This window comes from Schistocerca piceifrons, chromosome 1 (genome assembly GCF_021461385.2).
Source record: "Schistocerca piceifrons isolate TAMUIC-IGC-003096 chromosome 1, iqSchPice1.1, whole genome shotgun sequence".
NCBI classification, from domain to species: Eukaryota; Metazoa; Arthropoda; class Insecta; order Orthoptera; family Acrididae; genus Schistocerca; species Schistocerca piceifrons.
The window spans coordinates 930,150,699-930,175,208 of NC_060138.1; the positions used below are offsets into that span (position 1 = coordinate 930,150,699).

A 24,510-nucleotide genomic window follows, 5' to 3' on the forward strand; every position below is an offset into this window, starting at 1 on the left:
CCTGAATTGTTAACGTTTAACTGCAACAAAAATAGTCATTTTAACACTGAAGCTTTTATGTGCCTTATCTTCGACCCAGCAGCTAAGTGGATTTCAGATTAGGGTTTGTTGGCTCCCTTAGTAAAACACCAAAGTTTGAAAGACTGTTATAACACTATCAACCTGACAACCAATTGATGATTCAGCACAATTTTTCAGAATGCCGTTTTTCTCTCTTGTGTTTTAAATTGGTAAATTTATTACTCAAAGACATTTGCTGGTTTTTACAAATCTCTGAAAGACATGGCAGACCTTGACTTGCTGCTATCTCATCCTATCAAGTCCTGGTACACAGAATAAACTTTACTACAAATACCTGCCTGAATGGCATTTAGAAATACAGGTGTTGCCACCAGCTCACAGCAACAATGTTTACATAGAGGAGTTCCATGGCTTACAGCAGAAAGTTACATGCCATTTGTTTGTCATCCTGTATGCAGTATTGAGGTGTCCCGTAAGTCACTGCTCATTTTTGCGAAAGTGATAATTTTACTCTGTAAATGGTTCAAATGGCTCTGAGCACTATGGGACTTAACATCTGAGGTCATCCGTCCCCTAGAACTTAGAACTACTTAAACCTAACTAACCTAAGGACATCACACACATCAATGCCCGAGGCACGATTTGAACCTGCGACCGTAGCGGTCACACGGTTCCAGACTGAAGTGCTTAGACCCGCTCGGCCACACCTTACACTGTAGATCACAATTCCAAAAGCGTAGACTTATGCTACATACAACACCATGGTCATGTTTTCTTATACATTATTGTTGAGGTCTTTTTGCTGCTTCAGTCTCCAAGTGCTTTGATATTACATCATCAGTTGGAGAACTGTGGGCAATTTCAACAGTTAACTTTCCTGCTCTTGGACAATAACACTGGTGACACTTCTTTAAAGTCTATATTCTTGCTGACAAAATTAGATTTTAGCACTTTTAAGAGAAAATGAAAAATTCAGCACCACGCAGCTCTGAAACTGGTCCACACAAGACAGTGATTAACAATACCAAGATAGAACTTTTTGGGAATAATACATAGGACAAAGATTAAAGGATGAGCCATATTGGGACTCACATGGAAATGTGAAATTGTATGCATTTCTCAATAAATTTGTGTCAATTGTTTGAAAATTCAACTTAAAAAATAAAATATAATGAGAAGTTGAGAAGATATGAAAAACTCGTGGCAGAAATTAATACTGCTGATACCAGAATTTGATATGTAAGGAATACAGTGCAACAAGATCAAGGACAACCAGCAAGTACACAAGATTATATAACAAACTAAATGATTAAACAGCAACATAATTCACAAATTTCAAGTATTTTCATTAAAGATTTCCTAAATGCAGTCAAAAAATTGGGTCAAATACTTCTGTTAAAGAAAGGAGGAGATATTGAGAATTTCACACAAAAAGAAAATTAAGCCACTGGTAGTCCAGACATCCATTTCTAAAATTAATAGAAATAAAGAATTTCCGAAAAACAAGCCAACGTATTTTTATTTTATCTGACAACTGTATGACTGGGAATCCTGGGGTTGTCTTTTCATTGCAGTAAGGTCCTCCTCTAAAGGACTGTATTCAAGTTCTGAGTAGCAATGCATGTTCAGGCCAACAAACCAAAGAGAACTATGTCCCTCAGGATGGCATATTAAATGCCTTTTTTACATAACAGTGCTGTGTCCACAGTCACAACTGCTGTCCAGTGTTTTATTTTTGTGGATGATTTTTCAATCTTTTGCTGATATTCTGGTATCAAAAGACAAACAACTACAACTAAAATTCGAAAGGCTTTGATTATTATCAAAAACCACAGGTTTTCAAATTTTTCTTTGGAGAAAGTAGTTAGTGTCAATTTTAAATGTTTATGTCATGCTTGTAATCCACCTGAACTGCTACTGGAGACCATCATTCTTATTTTAAAGAAATCAATGAAGTACCTGAGCATCATCTTCAAAAAAAAAAAAATAAAATAAAAAAATAAAAAGCACACCTCACTGCCAAAAATCAGTCATCATAAGATAAGAGCTCTAGATGTTGCCAATATCTTTAAATTATTACAGGCACATACCATGGGATGGAAGGGGGCAGACGGATCCTCCTCATTGTTAGTTCACAAAGCCTCTGTTCAATCTCAACTGGCTTATATCTGTACTGTAAATACTTCTGCAGAATCATCCAGTCTAATGAACTTTGATTCCATTCACCCTGACAGATTTAGATTGAAGACAGAAGTCCTCAGCTTAAGCCCTATACTCAACATCGTTGCTTAGGAACCACCTGTAACCACTCAACCTTCCGTAAGCTCCTACAGCTTTCAAGCTTCTTATCCAACCACAATTGGAACAAGGATATATAACAACAGCAACATGACCATTGGAGATTACATCAAAAGAGCAAATTTAGAACTCATTGTGTCAGACCTGCATATTTTAACACAAGTTTGTAACACTGGAGCAAATGTCCTTCCCTGGTTAGTAGTGAGACCCCAGATCACATAAAAACAAAATCATTGCCCAACTGCTCTGGCAGGCAACCATCATCAGGAACCAACCACCACACAGCAATCTTGTCACATCCTCACTTGTGGCACCAACGACCAGATGGCACTTCGTTCAGTGAAATATGAGGAAAATTTGTCCAAGCACAGCAGTCCCTAGTTGCTAGCGGCAGGAAGTGTGTGCCAAGTACAACTGTTTCTGAGATAGTGTCAACAGCTAATTGAGCCATTGTGCCAAATGCCTACGATTACATCAATTGCGGAAAGAAAAGACTGGCTAGTCCTGAACTAAAAACATTCAGATTTACCATCAAAGATGATGAAAGGTTACAGAAAAACCATAGGAAATCATTTTTAAATGAAATCACTGCCAACACTTGACAGTGAAATAAATAAACTTACCATCACAATTTTGGCTGTGGAGCCATTTTCAAATGAAAGGTAAAAACTCAAACCAATAAAACATATGGGTAACAAAATGCAAAGCGCAGTGCAATAACATCTGATAAACCCAATTTAAGGAACATTACTTCTGATTTCACCTTGCACTTAAAGACAGACTACAGCTGAAAACACGGTAGAGAAATAAGTAAATAACAAAAACTTTTAGTCAAATGGTGGCAATGATTTCATTTAAGAGAATATAAAATATATTACGACTGAGCCCCCCAACCAACAAAAAATCATAATATGATATCACTTCCATATTCTAATGCCTGCTGCAGACTAACATAAATGGAAGCAAACACGAGCGAGCAAGCATTCACAGACAGTTCTCCAGTATTCACTATCTCTTGTTTGTATCTGTGAACAACTTTTCACACTGGAAGAAAGGGAGGAGGACACAAGGGAATGAGCACAGTGTGACAACTCTCTGAACACCGTATTTTTATTTATTTATTTATATTTATTATATTTTTAGTAATAATAATGTCACAAGTCCACTTGTTAACACTAAGTTACAGCAATGACGTAAATCTTCGTTACCGATACAAAATTATAGTCCTTGGTGTTTTTTGACAAAGCAAGGAAAATGAAATAGGAAATTAAGTATACAGGTGTCTGAATTTGTACATAAGTGTGAAACTTGCAACTCTAACAATCTTTATCATTATTCCAAAACTTTGCACACATGTCTGTTAACACCTTTTTCTGTGTCCTCATTACTGCAGCCCAGATTTCATGTTACATCAAAAAAGAAATATGTACATAAATAAGTAACCCAAATTGGTGACGTGTATAAAGCATCAATTATATGTAAAAGCCAAAATTTAATTTTTTTGTTAGAAAATGCAAGTTCAGAGGTAGGCAGGTCAAATATCCATGTTAACTCTTACTCCGTTCACTTCTGCTACAAAGTACTGAAGTAACAGTGTCTCCTGTCAAAGCATTTAAGTCACGCTGGAATGGAATGCGAAACTTTATAATAATATACTTTTCAAAATGTTATGTTACTGTGCACAGTCTTCTGTCCAACAATATGTTTTTATAAACAGAGAAAGATTGCCAACGTCGCAAGAAGTCAATGGTGCATATTTATACAGAGGGATTGTTTAGTTTGTTTTTCTTTAGGACGTGAAAACAACTAGGATCATATGCACCCATGTCAGAACCGTAGAACACGAAGACATAAAAGAAGCTAAAAATGACTACCCATTAAGCTCAATCAAAGGAAGGAAAGACCACTAAACACAGGGATGTGGAGAAAGGTCTATAAAATATGCATAGAGAAATGGAGGTCGTGAACCAAAGATTAAATGTTCTTCACCATATTGCTATGATGGATAAAAAGTAAAACGCAGTTAACAGCTGAGCATCATTCGCTAAAATGGCCAATAACTCAGACACCAAACATAAATGAGACCATAAGTGGTTAAAAAGGGAAGGGGGGGGGGGGGGGGGCATTCCATCAGGAAACGGCAAACCATCAAAGGTTGAGGGCAACGAGCACAAAGTGGCAGGGGAGCACCACTTAACAAATGGTGATGGCTAAAAAGACAGTGCCCAATACACAACTTAGCTAAACTGATCTCTGCACAGCAAGAGGGCCGAGAGGAGGTCGTCCAAGCCACTGGGAGAGGCTTAATTCCCTGTAGCTTGTTCCAATGAAGGGAGGACCAGTGGTGATGCCAAAGTGATGCCACCTGCTATCAGGAGGCACACAGTGATGGTCATTTTCCTCTCTCTCTCTCTCTCTCTCTCTCTCTCTCTCTCTCTCTCTCTCTCTCTCTCTCTCTCTCTCCCTCCTTTTTTTTTTGTGGGGTTTTAGGGCGCTCAACTTCGAAGGTCATTAGCGCCCAGCCACAAATGTAAGTGCACATATAATCTGGTAAAACTCGATGGGGGAGAAAGGGGGGGGGGGGCGGGGACGACACCAGAAAGTTCTTACAAAGACGCAGATAAAATAATTAAAAGAATTAGATGTCTTTGGACAAGTCCGTCAAAGTAATAAAACGAAGAACACAAGCAGCTGCTCGAGCGTCATCAGCTAAAATTTCCTGTAAGGTAGATGGCAAAGACAGGACAACACGAGACTGATTAAAAGGGGGACACGACAATAAAACATGGCGCGTTGTCAATGCATGACCACAAGGGCACTGCGGGGCGGGGTCACCGGATAGCAGGTAGCGGTGGTTAAACCGGCAATGCCCAATCCACAACCTGGCCAAAATGACCTCCTCTCACCGAGAGGGTCGGTAGGAGGTTATCCAATCTGTTGGGAACGGTTTTATGGCCCGGAGTTTATTTTCTTGAAGTGACGACCAAGTATCCCACCATAATGACACAAACCTCTTACAAATAACTCCACTAATGTCAGACGATGGGACACAAAGGGAGGCTGGCTGAGGCAGGAGGACTGCAGCCTTGGCCACAGCATCAGCAGCCTCATTCCCAGGCACTCCTACATGGCCTGGAACCCACAAAGCTAACAGGAGAGCCATCACCAGCAAAAGAATGGAGGGATTGCTGGATCCGTTGCACCGAGGGATGGACCGGAAATGGAGCTCCATGGCTCAGAAGAGCACTGAGTGAATCAGAGCACAGTACATACGGAGAATGGCGGTGGCAGCAGACATACTGAACGGCCTGATTGAGAGCAAAAAGCTCGGTCGTAAAGCTGCAACACTGGTCGAGGAGCCGGTATTTAAAGGTGATGTCTCTGACGACAAAAGCACAGCCGACACCATTGTCAGTTTTGGAGCCATCAGTGTAAATAAAGGTGTTACTGGCGAGTCGCGCACGAAGTTTGACAAACCGTGAGCAACACACTGCATCCGGAGTACCCTCCTTTGGGAGTGAGCTGAGGTCAAGATGAATGTGAACTGGAGCCTGGAGCCAAGGTGGTGTCGGGCTCTCACCCTCTCTGAAGGTGGAAGGGAGGGCAAAATCCAATTGTCAAAGCAGGCGACATAAGCGGACTCCAGGGGGCAGCAGGGCAGACACATACAACCCATACTGACGGTCGAAGAAGGACTGATAAGAGGGGTGGTCGGGCATTGATAACAGCCAGCAGGCATACCGACAAAGCAGTACGTTGCGCCGGTATGTCAATGGTAATTCGGCAGCTTCAGCATAAAGACTCTCGACAGGACTAGTATAGAATGCTCCGGTCACAAGACATAACCCCCGATGATGGATGGAGTTGAGACGGCGTAAGAGGGATGGCCGAGCGGACGAGTAGACGAAGCTCCCATAATCCAGCTTTGATCAGACTATGGAACGATATAAGCAAAGCAGGACAGTGTGATCCGCTCCCCAAGATGTACCACTGAGAACACGGAGGACATTAAGGGAACATGTACAACAGGCTGCCAAATAAGAGACATGTGGAGACCAACACAGTTTCCTGTCCAACGTGAGCCCTAGAAACTTAGTTGTGTCCACAAATGGGAGAACAACGGGACCGAGATGTAAGGATGGTGGAAGGAATGCTGTAAATCGCCAAAAGTTTATGCAAATAGTCTTCTCTTCAGAGAACTGGAAGCCATTAGCCACACTCCATGGGTATAGGCTGTCAAGACAACGCTGAAGGCAGCGCTCCAGGAGGCATGTTCTCTGGGCACTGCAGTAGATCGCAAAGTCATCGACGAAAAGAGAGCCGGAGACGTTAGGTGGAATGCAATCCATAATCGGATTGATCGCTATGGTAAAAAGGGCTACGCTCAAAACGGAGCCCTGAGGCATTCCATTCTCCTGGAGGAAGACGTTGGACAATACGGAACCCACACATACCCCAAACATTCAATCTGTTAAAAATGAATCAATAAAAAGTGGCAGGCGACCACGTAGGCCTCACCTGTGAATAGTGCGGAGGATACCTCCTCTCCAACAGGTATCATAAGCCTTCTCCAAATTGAAGAACACAGCTACCACTTGGCACTTTTGCAAAAAGTTGTTCATGATGAACGTCAACAAGATCACAAGGTGGTCAACAGCGGAGCGGCGTCGACGAAAGCCGCATTCAACATTGGTAAGTAGTCTTTGAGATTCAAGAATCCGAACCGACCGAGCGTTAACCATGCGCTCCATCACCTTACAGACACAGCTTGTAAGAGAAATGGGCAGTAACTAGAAGGAAGGCGTCTATCCTTCCAGGGTTTGGGTATGGGAACAACGACTGCCTCGCGCTAACACACGGGGACCTGACCTTCGGTCCAGATGCGATTATAGGTACGAAGAAGAAAGCATTTGCCTGCCAGAGAAAGGTGTGTCAGCATCTGAACGTGAATGGCATCTGGCCCCGGAGCAGAGGACTGGGACAGTGCAAGTGCACGTTCGAGTTCCCGCATGGTAAAGGGGGCATTATAACTTTCCAGGTTCAGCGAGTGGAAGGAAGGTCGCCGAGCCTCTTCTGCCTCTTTTCTGGGAAGGAAGGCAGGGTGGTAATGGGCAGAGCTTGAAACCTCCGCGAAGAAGCGGCCGGAGGCATTTGAGACATCCACAGGGTCCACAAGTACCTCATTACCAGAAGTCAGGCCAGGTATCGAGGAGTGGGCCGTAATGCCCGACAGCCAGCACAGGCCACCCCAGACGACAGACGAGGGAGTAAAACTGTTAAAGGAGCTTGTGAAAGAGGCCCAACAAGCTTTTTTGCTGTCTTTGACGACTCGACGACACTGCGCTCAGAGGCATTTGTAATTAACACAATTCGCCAGCGTAGGATGGCGGCGAAAGGTGCGTAAAGCACATCGTTGAGCACGGATAGCGTTTCTGCAAGCCTCATTCCACCAGGGGATTGAAACGTGACATGAAGAAGAGGTAGTGCGAGGAATGGAACATTCGGCCGCATTGATGATAACAGCCGTTAGGTATTCGACCTGACTGTCACAGCTGAGAAAATCTTGGTCCGGAAAGGTCGCCAGGGAGGAGTAAAGTCCCCAGTCAGCTTTCGGTATGTTCCAGCTCGAGGGACGTGGGGATGGGGTGAGGTGCAGGAGACGAACAACACAGGGGAAGTGGTCGCTCGAATAGGTGTCAGAAAGGACATACCACTCGAACCGATGGTCAAGAGTAGTAGAACAGATCGAGAGGTCCAAGTGGGAGTAGGTATCAGTAGAGTCCGAGAGGAAAGTTGGGGCACCAGTATTGAGGCAGGGAAGATTGAGATGGTTGGAAACATCCACCAAGAGGGAGCCTCTCTGACAGGATGCAGGAGAACCCCAAAGGGGATGATGGGCATTGAAGTGGCCAAACAATAAAAACGGCGGAGGAAGCTGAGTAATCAGGTGCATCATGTCAGCCCGACTATCTGCGGATGACGAAGTGTAGACAGTACAAACAGAAAAAGTAAAGGCAGAAAGAGTAATACGGACAGCTATTGCTTGGAGTGGGGTGGTCAATGGGATGGGATGGTAATGGACATCGTCCAGAACGAGCAACATGACCCCACCATGAGCTGGAATACCGTCCACAGGGGTTAGGTCAGATCACTCTGAGGTATAGTGGGTAAAAGCAATACAGTCAGTTGGGCGTAACTTCATTTCCTGGAGACCAATGACGAGCGGACAGTGCAGGCGGAGGAGCAGTTGTAACTCCTCCCGATTAGATCGAATACCTCTTATGTTCCCATGTAACAGAGCCATCGCGAATCAGAGAAAGGGGGAACAAAACAGGTGAAGAGCTGGTCACCTCGATGGCTGCGGAGGGCCAGGTTTTGAGGGAACATCACTACAACCGTCGGGAGGCGGATCCTGTTCCATCGAGTCGTCGCCAGCTGCGGCCACATTCCTGGGTTGCGCAGGAGGGGCAGCATCGTCCGGCGGCGACAGGCCAGCTGAGCGCCTGGCAGCAGAGCGTCCCGGCGAAACGGGAGATGGCCAGGAGCAGCGACTGTCGGATGGAGCATCAGACGAAATGCGCTGGGGTGGAGAGGGGGATAAAGACTTCATCTTTGAGGCCTTCTTGGAAGACCGATGAGTCACAGGGATGGTGAGCTGTGGGGGCTGGACCCGAAGAAAGTCCTCACGCTCTGGGTCCTTTTTTGAACGCCGGATCTCGGAAGCCGGGGCCCGTAAAGTTTCCCCGATTGACACCTGAGAAGAGGATCGCTTCTCAGGCGGCGTAGGGGGAGGAGGAGGGTGGGGGGGCGAGAGTGAGGAGGAGGAGGAGGAGGAGGAGGAGGAGGAGGAGGAGGAGTAGTGGCCCCCGGGGCAGAGCGGGCAGTGGTCGCGAGGGAGGAGGATTTGGAAGGGAGGGATTTGGGAGTCGTAGACTCCGGATGGGATGAGGAGGTGGAGGGGGGCAGGATAGGGGTGAGGATACTGCGGAAGGAGTGGACTCAACCGAAGCAAATGATGTTGTCAACATCACAGATTGAGGCGGTCGTATTTCTTCCTGGCCTCAGAATAAGACAGACTGTCCAAGGTTTTCAATTCTTTTATCTTCTCCTTCTGATATGCGGGGCAGTCTAAAGATCTAGGTGAGTGAAGGCCAGGACAATTGACGCACCGAGGTGGTGGGGTGCATGTATGTCCCTCACGAAGAGGACGTCCACAATCACCACAAAGGAGCTCAGCTTCACACCGTGACGACATGTGCCCGAAGCGCAAACATCGAAAGCATCGCATAGGAGGCGGGACGTAAGGTCGCACGTCGCATCGGTAGCACATCCCCTTTACCTTCTCCGGGAGAACATCCACCTCGAAGGCGAGGATAAAGGCCCCAGTGCCAACGCGATGATCTTTGGGGCCGCACTGGACTCGCAGGACCCTCATCAGATTGCAGCAGGAGGTCCCGATGGAAAATAATCTCCTGAGTCCTATTGAGTGCCAGATATGGGACAATGGACACTGGGATGTCCCCTAGTCGGTCGCATGCCTGGAGCGCCGGCGACTTTGTAGCGGAGGTGGTCTTTATGAGAATGGACTCCGAATGCATTTTACCAAGAGCCTCAATTTCTCCGAAGATATTCTTGATATGCTGTACAACGAACATGGTCTTGGAGGAGGCAAACGTCCCCCCATCGGTCCGAGAACAGACTAAATAGCGGGGGAAGTATTTTGCCCAAAGCCAGCGGGCCTGTCCTTCCTCCCAGGGAGTGGCCTAGGGGGGAAAGGCAGAAGTACCAGAACCAGAGACAGAGACAGAACCTTTCCTCTTAGAAGACGCGCCCGCAGAGCGACCTGATGCATGTTGACGTTTCATCTGCAAAACGTCCGCCCACTCCGACCAGGGGCTCTCCCCACGGGCAGCATCCAGCCTCAGCATGGGCCACCTGGCAGGAGGACCGTTGTTGGGAGTCCTGATGCAAAAGGTAGACGGGCATCTACTCCTTGGCTTACATGGGGAGGGTGCAGCAAAGGTATCGGCAGTACGATCCTTGTGTTGTCAGGGGACTACAACCTAGAGGGTACATGACGACCCCACCACAATGGGCTGGCTACTGTGCTGGATTTTGGGTGCCATGGAAAGGCCATCATGATCGTAGGTGCAGATGGGGACGCACTATGGGCGTAACTTGGGCAACCCATTAGGTGTTTAGGCTCAAATTGATGAACAGTGGGTGCAGTTACGACGCCATTACGATGATGAGTGCCAAGGTCTTATCCACTGAGGACCGGTGATACACCATGTAAGGTGTCCTTCCCAAAAGGCTCTTACTTCTGTAGAATTTTGAAAAATGGAGGTCAAACCCCAATGGGGACCATCACATTGAAGACTGAAATGGTTGAAACTCCTTTTAGTTGCCTCTTACAACAGGCAGGAATACCTCAGGCCTATTCTTACCCCGGACCCGCAGGGGGTACAGTGATCATCTGAGGGAACGGAAGAATGAGCAGGCTGAGGATCAAGGTCTGCAGCTTTGGCAGCAGTGTAAGCAGCCTTGTTGCTTGTCAGATCATGACTAACATCACAGAAGCTCCGTCAACAGTAAGCAAGTGAAAGCTTTCCTGGACTCATTGCACTAAGGGATGGATGGGGTACAGGCTCTGAATAGCACAGAGAATTGGAGCAAATACAGAGGGATTGTGCTAGTAGTTAAATTCTCAAGAGGGGTTTTATAATTTCACAAAATAACAAGATTTGAGTATCCAGAGTTCTTATTTAGTATGGATAACGATTTACTGGAAACTGCATCATCCATTCCACCTGTCAGAACACTGACCTTCCTATCTGCACCTTCCATTACAACCACAGCCTCTCTGACAGGCATACTTGCAGTCTCCAGTTTCTTGATACTGTTAAGAAGACAGTTGAAGTACTTGCTATATACAAAACTGAACTGAGCACTTTGGCTGTTGAATGCTGACAATAATTCACTTCCAGACACTGCAGAATCAGAAGAGGGGTTCTCCACCACTGACTTCACAGCTTCAAAGTGCTTACTGTGGGAAATCATGGCTTCCATCCATGTTACCCGTCTTGTTATCACTGACTCCAGAGGCAGAGGTATATCAGATATCTGCTTCCTGTAGCATTTCAAAAAAAATCACCTTTGTTGCTAATATCAGTGTACTTCTGGGAATTTCTGTCTAACTGACACTCATTTCAACGTAAGGGCTGTACATGAAACATGCACCAAGTTTGGATGTAATACATTAAGCAATTTCCCCGCTTTCAACAGCTGCATCTGTATACATTAATAGAACACTTCTTTTATGCCACCTGCCGAAAGTAGCTCAATTCAACATGAATCAATCTAACAGTTGTTGAGCTATTTGTTGCCTCCAAAGGTTTACAAAAAATTAAGTAAGGTTTATATGCAGTCTAAGAGTCCAACTTGCTCACAATTAGATTAGAAATGAAATGGCCTACACCATCAGTCATCTAGTCAGCAGAAATACATATACCTGATTTGCCAATGTCAGCCCTAAATTTCTCTCATATGACAACACAGTAAGAATCCAGGTAATTCTTCCAGACAGTGGTTTCGCCAGGAATGCTGCTATTGTAGAATTTCTGTAAGAAATCTTTAAATTCAAGTACATGATGTTTGCTCTGGGGTATGTTCCTTGCAAGCAATATAAGAACATAGTTCTTGGTAAAATTCACTATCAGATGACGTCGGCTGTCCCTGCAACTGTGCAAGTACTATTTGCTTCTTTGAAGGAACCCATTGTTTATTCCTAATATGTAAATTGCTTCATAAATGATGTTCAATTTGATATTTCATCGTCCAGCCTACACGTTTACCACAGGTCTGTCAGAGGGCTATTTTACCATCAGTGGTTAAAACAATGTCAATAGAAATCCACATTTTCAGCTTTGACAACGAAGACGTAACCTGTGCCATGGTTAACTTAAATGCAACTGACTGTTACACATTGAAGCGTTTGAGAACAAGGAAGTAAAGCATTTAAAATGAGATAGTTGTCCACATCAAACTTGTGCAGTTTAGCTTTGAGTGTAACAAGATTGACAACAGTATGAGAAATGGAACAATGAAAATAAGTTTTTCCCCCTTCTTGCTACTTAACTAAAACATGTTGAACTTACTAAAATATGTAAAATTATGTAGTGCGAAATATGTATTATACCTCAATATGTACTTTACAACTTTCGCTGACATTTTAGTTTTTCTTATAACCACATTTAAAGCAACAACATATGTAATTACATAAAATCCGGCAGAGCATTAGTTACCAATGATCAACATAAAGCAATTTGCATGCAAAACAGCAGACAAATACTCTGGACTGCTAGTGCCAAAGTGGAGAGGACTTTAGCATCCTTTGATGCTTTGCTAGAAGACAATGACAAGCTGAACATGAGAGAGCACTGATGAATGTATACCGAACACAACTGTATGTTGTTTGCTCGCGCTTGTCTACTACTGACACAGAGAATTCTGGTTCACTTATGCTCATTCGCTTGTGTTTGCTCCAGTGTAAACCAGACTTAAGTGAGCAATTTTTTAGTGATATCTGCCATTCCTTTCTATTGCTTACTACATGTTCCACTAGCATTTCACAACCAGAATTTCATCACACAAATGCATGCAAACACTGAGATTGTGCATTCACTACCAAATTATCTCTCACTATTAAAAAAAGCCAAGCACTAAAGGCGAACAATATTATAGACAGGATTTGTTCCACTTATGAAATGTCACTTAGAAGAAGAGATTAGAAATCAAGTGCTTCTGAACTTTTGCACAAACGTCCAAGACACAGTGGATAGTGATTGAACTCCTACAAACTAAACATGACTAAATTTTCGCTCACACCTACTTACCATTAACAAGATAGAATGCAGTCTGTGTTGATGTTCGTATGCTCAAAGTTAATCATGCTTAAAATACCATTGCAGTAAAGACCACATTCCCAGTATTAAAAGTCTGGAATGTAATACAGAACCGCCTCACAAATATGGTCAGGGTGCTAGCAATCTAAGTGTGGTCAAGAACTTCCAGTTTATACCTGACAGACCTTATTCCAGGATAAATGGATAGTGTGTTAGCTATTTGTGAGGTCCCACATTTATTTAAAAGTATACAGAACTATCTACTTAGTGACAACTTCATTTTGGACGGTGATGGTATTTCATTTGAAGGCATCCAGAAGGCATATGGCACTGATAAGAAGAGCAATAAAAGCAAACAACATTAAAATGCATTGACAGTTTTGCAACTAGATTCATTCCAGAAAATGAATATGAAAAATGTCGGTTCAGATGCTTAGCCACTTTGTTGCTGCAGCTGTCAGAACTTTTATATTACTGAAAACCAACTCAGCTTTATTAGTACACATTTATTATGCTACAACTGGTTTTGTTTCTTTGAACATCTTCAGGTCCTCAACTAGTACTAGTCCACCTGAAGATGTTCAAAGAAATGAAACTGGTCTTAACATAATAACTGTGTATTAATACAGCTGAGATGGTTTACATTAATGATTAAAAAAATATTAATATAGCTGAGGTGGTTTCATTAGTCATTACCATTAATGTCAGCTGTAGGATCAACATGATCAAGAACTTATATAACAGTTAAAGAATTAATATAATGGAAGGAAACATTCCACGTGGGAAAAATTATATATAAAAACAAAGATGAGGTGACTTACCGAACAAAAGCGCTGGCAGGTCGATAGACACACAAACAAACACAAACACACACACAAAATTCAAGCTTTCGCAACAAACTGTTGCCTCATCAGGAAAGAGGGAAGGAGAGGGGAAGACGAAAGGAAGTGGGTTTTAAGGGAGAGGGTAAGGAGTCATTCCAATCCCGGGAGCGGAAAGACTTACCTTAGGGGGAAAAAAGGACAGGTATACACTCGCACACACGCACATATCCATCCACACATACAGACACAAGCAGACATATTTAAAAGGTCTATCGACCTGCCAGCGCTTTTGTTCGGTAAGTTAAAGAATTAAGATTGATACAGCAGAGAACACATGTAGTTTTATAGAATTTATGAACAATTTGTTTGACATTTTGAAACATTGAACAGAATTTGCCTCTAATTCATAGAGGTGTGCATTACCAGAAAACATGACATGGATAGGAGGGAAGCTGACAGTGCAATTGCAGAACTCTCTTAACTGATCAGAAAGCTTTCATGATGCAGTCTGCACTCAAACACTACCATGCAAGAAACTTTCATGAGCATTACTTTTCATCAATTTCACTATTTATTCCATATGTATTTGGGGGTAACAAGAACAAAACTATAAATAGCAGATGGGAGAACGCCGAGTTTGCGATTAGCTAATAACTTGCCAACGACTGAGTTAAGGCACTTTTTCCTTTATCCAGATCTCTTTGACAGCCCGCTCATTAAGATACATGGGGCATTCCCAAGAGGAGGTGGCATGGCTACCATTGCAGTTGATACTGTGGGGAGAAGGAGGTGGGCAATCGCCCTCAGGCACATGCCTACCACAGGTTACACATTTGGCTGGGGGTCAACAAGATGTTCTATTGTGGTTGAAACGATGACACTGGTAGCAGCGCATCAGATTTGGAATTTACGGCCGAACTGTGATATTTTCATAGCCTGCTTTGATCTTGGACGGAAGCACCACTCTATCAAAGGTGAGAAAAAGAGTGCAGGTGGGCACTAAGGAGAAATATACCTTTTTCATTAGCCAGTGGATGGCAATGACACCCTGATCAGAGAGGTAAGACTGGATTTCAGCCTCGGTTAGACTGTCGAGCAGCCTATTATAAATAACACCACCGGAAGAATTCAAAGTTTTATGGGCCTCAACACGAACAAGGTAGCCGTGGAGAAGCGAGGCTGTAAGCAGTTGTGCTTGAAAATCAGAAGTAGTCTCCAAAAGCAAAGCGCCATTCTGTAAACGAGAGGATTTCACAGGGCCAGCAACTGCATCAACACCTTTCTGAATAATAAACAGATTTACTGTGGCTAAGGACTGACCATCTTCAGTACGTGAGACCACGAGGAACCGTGGTGCAGCAGGAAGTGTCTTTGAATCATTAGCCTCATTACGTTTACGTCTCATACACACCGATTGTGAAGTTTATTAACTCACTGCGAGAAAATCCCACACGATTGCCAGCGTCTCCAATGGTGCACTCCTTCCAACTGGGGGCCTCCTTCACAAGGGAGTGCACCCACATTAAGAGATTGTTCACACCTCCGGTCACACCTCCCGAACACCTGACGGAGCGACCAACCGACAATTTTGGAAGTTTGCAGCTCAGGTGATCCCCTCTCCCTGGGCCAGCCTGTACTGGTGGCACATGCGAACCCTACCTGTCAACCCAGGGCTGGGAATTATGCATTACCCAGTCACCTGTTACGCATCAGACGTCTGGGCCGGCCTTCAGGAGTGCACAGGAAGGAAGACGAAAACTAGGAACCTCAAACACTGAAGCGTAGGAACGAGATGAGAAGGGAAACAAAGAAGGAAAAAGGGAGTAAAAACAAACAATGGTGAGACTGTTCTTCCTTCATTGACAAACAATGCAGAACATTCCCGGTAACAACCAAGACATGTTCCCCAAGGGAGGGGAAATGGAATATCAAGAGGATAGACATACAGCACGGAAGGGAAAAAATGCTGCAAAGGCTGGGGCCCCGAGGTAGCCAAGCACGAACCCACCAAAGAGTGGCAAGCCCCCTGGGGGGAGATTTGTTTGTGAATATGGCCCCATGCCGTCTGTACAAGACTAAATAGCACAGCTGCTTAAATTTAATAATATCTAACATTACTCTGTTAATTACCTGTGAAAAACAGGTTTAACAACAAAGTAATAAAATTCTGCTGTGATACAATGTTTGCTACCAGCTTACTCTATGGAATAGACTTCATCCAGCAGTATTTGCTGAGATTAATTTTAAAATTTGCTTTCTTGCGTGTTAGACATTTTGTGTTATAAAACAAATTATCAATTATTTTTGTGGCTGTATGTTTAAATGTTTTATGAGCCACTGCATGCTTTTGAATAACGAATACCACTTTTTTCTTTGTAGTGATTATTGATATTGTGATTCTTCCTTTCTTCTCTTTATTCCTAAGTTATACATTAGGTCAAAAAATTTTACGGAGATTCATGGAGGGGGTTGCAAAGGGTTCAATTTTGAGTCTATTCCAATTCCTCTTATGTTAAGTACCTTCCAGTCAACTTAGATGCAGCATAGTTTATTCATCTTGCAAGTGACGTAATTTAATGGAACAGCCAGAGAAAAAAAGTCAATAACAATTTCCCAAAATTAAGAAGTGTTTATTAACCCTCCCTTACTTTCAAAAACATATATTATATTCAGTTCTCTACAAACAAATAAAATAATACCATAATGTAACACGTGGTCCACAGCCAATGAATTGGGTAGAATGGTCCAAATTTTTAAGAATATGTACTTACAAAAATAATGTCTGCAAGGAGCAGGGTGAGCTTCTGAAACAGCTTAGTTCAATGGCTAGTCTAAGAATTTTAATTTTGCTGTTTGCTGTAGAGAACTGGATACAATGTGTCAAATGATTATGGACCATTAAATTAAGAAACACAATTACATTACGAAGTCATAGGTTATGCCACTCACCGTGTACTCCATTTATTGAAAATACTCTCTTTCATTACTATTCAACAATAATACAAGCTTAATGTTAAAGTAGTGCGTATACAAGAAGGGATGAATACTTTGCGGCAGCACCAGTAAACGCACTGTCTCTGTCCCACAGCACAAACTTCAATCATTTCCTATCCTAGTAACTGGCAAGACTGGGTAAGTATTTCACTGGGCCATTGTTTCTGCTTCTGACTCTCCCTAGTAAAATTTATATACTCTGAAAACTCTGGCGCTTCTGAAAACAACAGTTATTGTGTTTGCTTTAAACCACCCACAATGAACCCTGCATGGCTAATCTCACCATAGGCCCTACCTAAATTAACACAAAAGTCACAGCAAATGCTGTATGCACATCCCGAATTGCTCGCTACAAGCTGATGCACCTGAATGATGCTACTAATCAGGAGCGTCACATGGTCTGCTCCTTGCCACTGTGCATCACTCCACCTGCAGCCTTCTTATGCGCACACCACTGTAATACATACATGAACACTTCCCGAAATAAAAGTTGATTATTTTCTTTTTAATAATGATTGCCAAACAATACCTTTTGGTATGACACCTGGATCCATGAAGGTTGCCAGCGTGAAATTGGTAATTACAAACAGTGTAATAACTCCTTGGTATGCAGGAACCCATGGAAATTGGAACAGGTAATACTTTTGGCACCTGGAAAATCAGAATAAAAGGAAATTACATCAAATAAATCCTCGCAATTTGCACAAGACAATAACTGTGATCAAATAGCGACAAACCCAATAAAATCCTACATTTGCACATAAACAATTACTTCACAAATTTAGTAATTTAATGTGTCCTGTGTCACAGATTTGAAAGTTATTTTGTGGTAGTAAGAAAAGGCTATCTGAATCACGCTCTATATGACCTACATAACATAAGTGCATATACCAAAATTAATACAAAAAATAAGAATTCAATAAGCAGTAAAAATAACCACCAGAGTTTGAGATATTCACATTCCGTGAATCATTTGTACAAATAATCGCAATCAAGTGGAACGAGTCAGTTTACATTCATATTACATGTTAATATGTAAATGTGGCTACATGCTGACCATTTACAAGACCTTTTTAAATTTTAAACACAGATTGAATTAGTAATTCATACTCACCATACATTACAAATTTCAGTTTTCGAAATTAACATTGCTGTCTGTCAGACTTTTATATTGTTAGGTAAGTGGTCAAAAACATAATACTGGTGGCAGTACTGTACACCCTCTTCATGCTAAAGAAAACCTTAACGTTGAATAATATGTCATTTTTTCTTCTGCTGTTTTAGATGTGTACAACATTGTTTTCAACTATAATTGGTTATTTACAATGAACTTCATGAGGAAATAAATATACTGAAGCAGTAGTGAAAATGACTGACTCCCTACACAGATGTCTACATGACGATCATAGGTGAGCATGTGTGTTTCAGAGCTATGAAAACTGACTTTCTTAAATAAGAGCCGCCCCAGAACACTGCTCCTATGACATTACTGAATGAAAATTTATAAAGTATGTTAACTTACTAATTTGCCTCTCCCCAAGATTTTCAATTATTTGAAGAGCAAATATGGCTGAACTAAGATGTTTTATGAGTCAGTTATCTGTAAGAACATTTCGACCACCTACCCAACAGCTGGTACGTCCACCTTTGGCACAAATAACGGCAGTGATGCGGCATGGCATGGCATGGCATGGCATGGAATCAATGAGGCTTTGGTAGGTCACGGGAGAGAGGTGGCAGCACACCTGCACACACAAGTCACCTAACTTGCACAAATTTCCAGCAAGTGGCAAGTTGTGAGGCCAACACATCAACTGGAACTCAGCATTGTGTTCCTCAAACCACTCCATCACACTCTTTTTGAAAAACGCCACTGCCATCAGGAAACACGTTCGTTGTGAAGGGGTGTACGTTGTCTGCTACCGACGCACCATTCTACCTGGCCATCATGATGCCTTGCAAGAACTCCAATGGATCCACAGATGCCCATGTGAATGTTCCCTAGAGCACAATGGAGTCACCGCCAGCTTTTCTCCATCTTGCAGTATGGGTGTCAAGGAGCTGTTCCCCTGGAAGCCAATGGTTTCGTACCTTCCATGGCACGATGAAGAAGATATCGGGATGCATTAGACCAAGCAATACTCTGACACTGCACCTGCATCCAGTGCCAACAGTCACATGTCTATTTCACTCACAATTGCCAATGTCACGGTGTCGGCATGCGCACATGCATGGGTCGTCGGATGCAGAAGCCCATTGTTAGGATTGTTTGGTGCACTGTGTGTTCAGGCACACTTGTACTCTGCCCAGCATTAAAGTCTGATGTTAGTTCCACCTGCTCCTACAACTTTCGACATCTGTAATGAGGGGTGGTTGCCCAACGCTTTGACGTCTGGATATGGTTTCACCTTCATTTTACAACGTGTTGAAGACATGCACCACAACACTACTCAAATAATCGACAAGTCATACAGTTTCCGAAATGCTAACAGCGAGCCTCCAGGCCATCATGTGAAATCCACCCGCTGTCAAACTCAGATCATGCACCTTCCCTACTCTACTCCCAGAAAGTATGCTCACTGATATTACATGCACAATGCTTGTGTCTGAGTATCAGTTACTCTTCACTGGCTGATGCCGTTTTCGTCTGGACGGGTCTGTATTGATAAACAGGTATACGGTTATAAAGTTCTGACTGATCAGTGTATACCTTATAATGATGATTCATACCTTGAGACACAAGAGAACAAAAGAGGTTGCATATATGGAAGGATTATGGTGTACGATACACAGTATATATCACAAAATTATTAAAAGCCAAACAAACACAAATGAAAATCAGAAGGGCAAATAGGGAAGCTATTCCTACACATACTCTTTTGCATGTCGTGCAATCACTAAGGGAATGTTTTGAACAAGACATCCACTCAATGAACAGAAATGTTATCTTCACTATTTATACTTCCTTAGCTTTTACAGGAAATTCCTTTGTGGTATCGATTCAATTTGATTCCAAAGTATAAAATTTAATTTAGTAACTGTAACTAATAAATCACAAACTTTTTTCATATTAAATTACAAAATCCTATGCTGATTCACTGTGGACTGTGACGTACTTTTCTTCAAGAACTTCATTTCTTTTCGTACAATGCACTTTTTGAATGAGTGTACACCACACAACTTTCTACATTACATGCCAATCTAATAGTTTACCCTTTATCTATGTATTCATCTCCCTGCAACACTATAAAATAACTGCTGCAGAATTAAATCCTTTGTTATGCTATGCCATACACTGCAGCAATCATGTTAATCTGTGTACATCATTATGCAATTCAAAATATAAATTAGCATTCCACTTACTATTAACAGTACAATTACAGATGCATAGAAGTAAAAGAAAACTAAAAAATATGTGAACAGATGATTACAATTTAAGGTCTCATTGCTGACAAAGTCATTAAGATGGAGCCTAAGTTCTGACTAAGGAAGTATAAAGATGGAAGTTGGCTGTACCTCTGCAAAGGAGCCAGCCGAGTATTTGCCTTAATTAACAGAAATTGCAGAAAACCTAAATGTGTGTGGCTGGCCATGGGTTTGACCTGCCCTCTTCTTGAATATAAGTCCTGTGTTTTACCACTGTGCCACATTGCTTGGTGTAAAATGCGCATCAGTTATGAAAAGGAAAGTTGCCACTCGGTATACAGTGGAGATGCTGAGTTGCAGAGAGGCACAACAAAAAAACTGTCACAATATAAGCTTTTGGCCAATAAGGCCTTCATCAACACACACACACACACACACACACGCACACACACAGGCGCTACTTCTGGCAGAAGGGTTGGAGGGGAAGAGGGGTGAAGGGAAAGGAACTGGAGAGCTTTAGGAAAAGGGGTAACATTCTGAGAAGTAACCCAGAACCCCAGGTAAGGGAACACTTACCTGATGCAATGAGAAGCAAGATTGATTGTGGGGATTGCACTTTGTGAGATTTGAAAACCTGAGAGATTAAAGGTGGAAGACGGGGGTAATATGCAAGATAGAGATTACTGCTAAAACATCATGCACGAGTTAATAACACTGAAACGTAAAGTGCATTGTATGTAATAGAGGTGGGAGATGGGCAGTGAAAGACTGACATAAGACAATGAAAGATGTAGAAAACTAGAATGGAGTGAAGAAAAGAGCAGTTACTGTGGAAAAAACCAGAGATGGAAGAAACTAACAAAAATTAAGGCAGGTGGATGGTGAGAACCAAGGATATGTTTTAGCACTAGTTCCCATCTGCAGAGCTCTAAGAAACTGGTGTCTGCAGGATCCATTACGCGTGTAGTGAAACAGGCACAGAGGTCATTGCTAACATGTTGTAGAGCATGATCTGCAACAGGATACTGTGTGTTGCCAGTGTACACCTTTCCCTATTCCCACTCATCCTAATTGGTAACTTGGTGGCAGCCATGCCAATGTAAAAGGCCGAACAGTGTCTACACAACAGCTGATGAATGACGTGTTGTGTCACAGGTGGCTCTCCATTTCATTGTGTATGTTTTGCCAGTTACAGAGCTGATGTACGTAATGGTAGGAAGATGCATAGCGCAAGTCTTGCAGTGGGGATGGTCACAAGGGTAGGAGCAGTAAGGTAGGGACATGGGTGCAAAAGGAGCATAGTGTCTTACAAGGATATTACTGTTTTATACCTTATGTGCTAGTTGGTTTGTTCACTTATCTGTACCGCCCAGATCTTTTCTAGTACTGATTTCCATGCAAGTAGCTGGGTCGATTGTTTATGAATTTGCATACAACAATTCCACTGTTATTCATGAATTTGCCTATAAAAATTCATTTACAGTTCACTACACTACAGGGCCTTCTCCCAATTGTCTTCTGCCAATTTATTTGCTAATCTGACAGTTACTTTCTTTCCTACTCTCCACTTATCTTGTTTATACATAATTCTTTCATGTTTTTCTGCATTTGTTTTTCACCCAACAGCTCTGATCGACTTTTACTGCCATCTCCTACATTAGTTTGTTTGTCAAGTAAAATAGTTTACATTTTCTCCTATGATTTTCTCTTTTTTTCTCAGTTTTTAAAATTTGGGTTCTATTTCACAATTTTACCTTTCGATTTTTTCTTCGCCAATAATTTTTTCTTATCATATAGACCACTTTACTAGCAAGAAATTCTCACCCACTCATTACCTCTTGTCAATCATTCCCTGTTCTCACAACTTTCATATGAATTTTTGTCATTTTTCCGTACTTTTCTTCAGTTTTTCTACCTTTTTTCATCCTCTGCTTCTCCTTTTTACCACTACCACCATTTCTAACACTCCAAACTGACCTCTCTTCACATGATGAATCGCATATCATATTACACCCATTCTTTTCTAAAAGATGCTTTTGCACTATGGCCTCACACTGTAATGGGACACCCTCCTCGGACATTATCTTTTTATTTATAGAAATAACCGATACCATTTATACTATCAATTCTTGTATAGGTGAACATTATATGAGATGTTTAACTGAATGAACTTCATATGATTTTGTAAACAATGTGTTATGCTCCGGGCTAAAATATGTAAAAAGAAATTAATTTGTTAGTACTCTGTACATACGGTCAAAATTACTCTTCTTTTAGAAATGTTTGAAATTACAAAATATCTGGCATATTTAAAATTCATATTATTAATTGCACAATCTAATGCTAATTACTAAATTCCTTTCTGGACTCATTTACAAAATAATGATATAAATTAGTAAAGGTTCTTCTTTTGTCAAGAAAGTTTGTAAACTCTTTGAAACAGTCTGTGAGTACAACAGACTGCAGTAGGAGTGGCCATGCCTCTGATGGAAACAGACATGTTTTTAATTTTGTCTACAACAATGTAATTGATGGTTTTATGAAAATGGAAATCGTGAAGTCAGTGTGATATAGAAAAAAAGGGACAAAATAAAATCATAGCAACAGATAGCTCTTCATTAGTAATTTAATCATTAGGAACCCACAATGTTAAATCAAAATTTCAGTTGCAAGAATGTACCAATGTACACCTAGACGCAAGAACTGGAGTCAGCAACAAGAAAAGAAAATGAAGATAAATAAAAAGTTTTTCTTTTGTGCATCTTATGCCTCTTGAATCTTTTGAAACTTTTAGAAACAGAGAATTTTAACAGTGATGTGTGGGAGGATAAGATTACAACATCTTGTTTCTTGAAATCTGCTTGTCCCTTGGAGGCACTCCCAAAGGCCGAACACAGTAAGTCTTTGTTTCTGGACGTAATCCTGCTCTACACCAGGCTCATTTACAGTTTCAAATACAGCAGTATGTTGCACTTACCCAATTATCTGTGACCTATATATCTCATCTGTCAATTTCCACTCCACTAGACTTCTCTCCTCCTATAAAATCATGCAGTTATCTGCCCCTAATGCCACCTTGGATGGTATCACCCACCAAGCCAATTCAAACTGCTACAATGTGCCAGACTTCACCTCAAAAAGCTATCCCATCTTCTCCTAAACTACCTCAACAGTGGTGTTTCCCTTCATGTCCATCTGCAGCTCCCTAAACAGACACACAATCAACCACCACTCTTCTCCACATACTGAGCTTGGGCAACCTCCTCAACAAACCACAGCCTTCACCACTGCCTCTCAGACCAGAAATAACTCAATCACAAGAGCCAGTCCCGACAGTACAGTGTTCTCAACCTCTAGTCAAATGCACTCTCCCCTCCTGAATTACCTGTACTATCCAAGGCCCTCACTCTCAGCCCTAAACCTGCATTTAACCAGGCTGCTTTGGTGAAGGCCCTACTTTCCTTCACATGCAATGTCACAGGAAATATCACTTTGCAATCCAATCCAAAAACCTTTCCAACAGTAAAGCTGACATTGAACCCTGCCTTGAATAGTTCTGACCACGATCCCAACTTGATCCCCCACCACTACCTCAGAATTATCCCTCACAAGGCTTCCAAGAATTCCTCACAACCCTTCCTCACATTCCTACAACATGACCCTAATCTGTCCTCTGCACAACTCCAGGCTCTGCATTCCCTTGAAGCTAATAATTCCAGCACTATCCTTCCAACACACAAAGGATCCACCACTGTGGTACTTTACCAAAAGGAGTATATTAGTGAAGGTCTGCATCAACTGTCTTACACTTCTACATACAGCATCTGCATCAAGATCCCATCCCTGAGATTCAAACAGACCTGCAGTTCCTACTTAAAACCTCAGTCCCCACCCCCCACAAGGACTAACAGCTCAATCCTTACAACTTCTTACCACAACCAAACAAGACACCTCCAACTTTTATCTTCTTCCAAAGAGGCACAAATCCAATCATCCTGGCCGTCCTATATTTGCTGGCTTCAAAGCATCCACCAAATGTATACCTTATGCCTTAGTTGGTCAGCATCTGCAACCCACAGTTCAAAGACTTTCCTCCTATATCA

General features: G+C 42.3%; 1 protein-coding gene across 2 annotated transcripts in view; it reads right to left on the reverse strand.

Annotated features, from left to right (window-relative positions):
* Positions 1-24,510, reverse strand: part of LOC124787817 (palmitoyltransferase ZDHHC8-like) — a 259,782-nt gene that overhangs the window by 179,543 nt on the left and 55,729 nt on the right. For both annotated transcript variants that reach the window (XM_047255931.1, XM_047255159.1), the window contains exon 2: positions 17,571-17,692. In XM_047255931.1, coding sequence (XP_047111887.1) covers positions 17,571-17,692 — 122 coding nt within the window. The remainder of the gene's footprint in view (positions 1-17,570; positions 17,693-24,510) is intronic.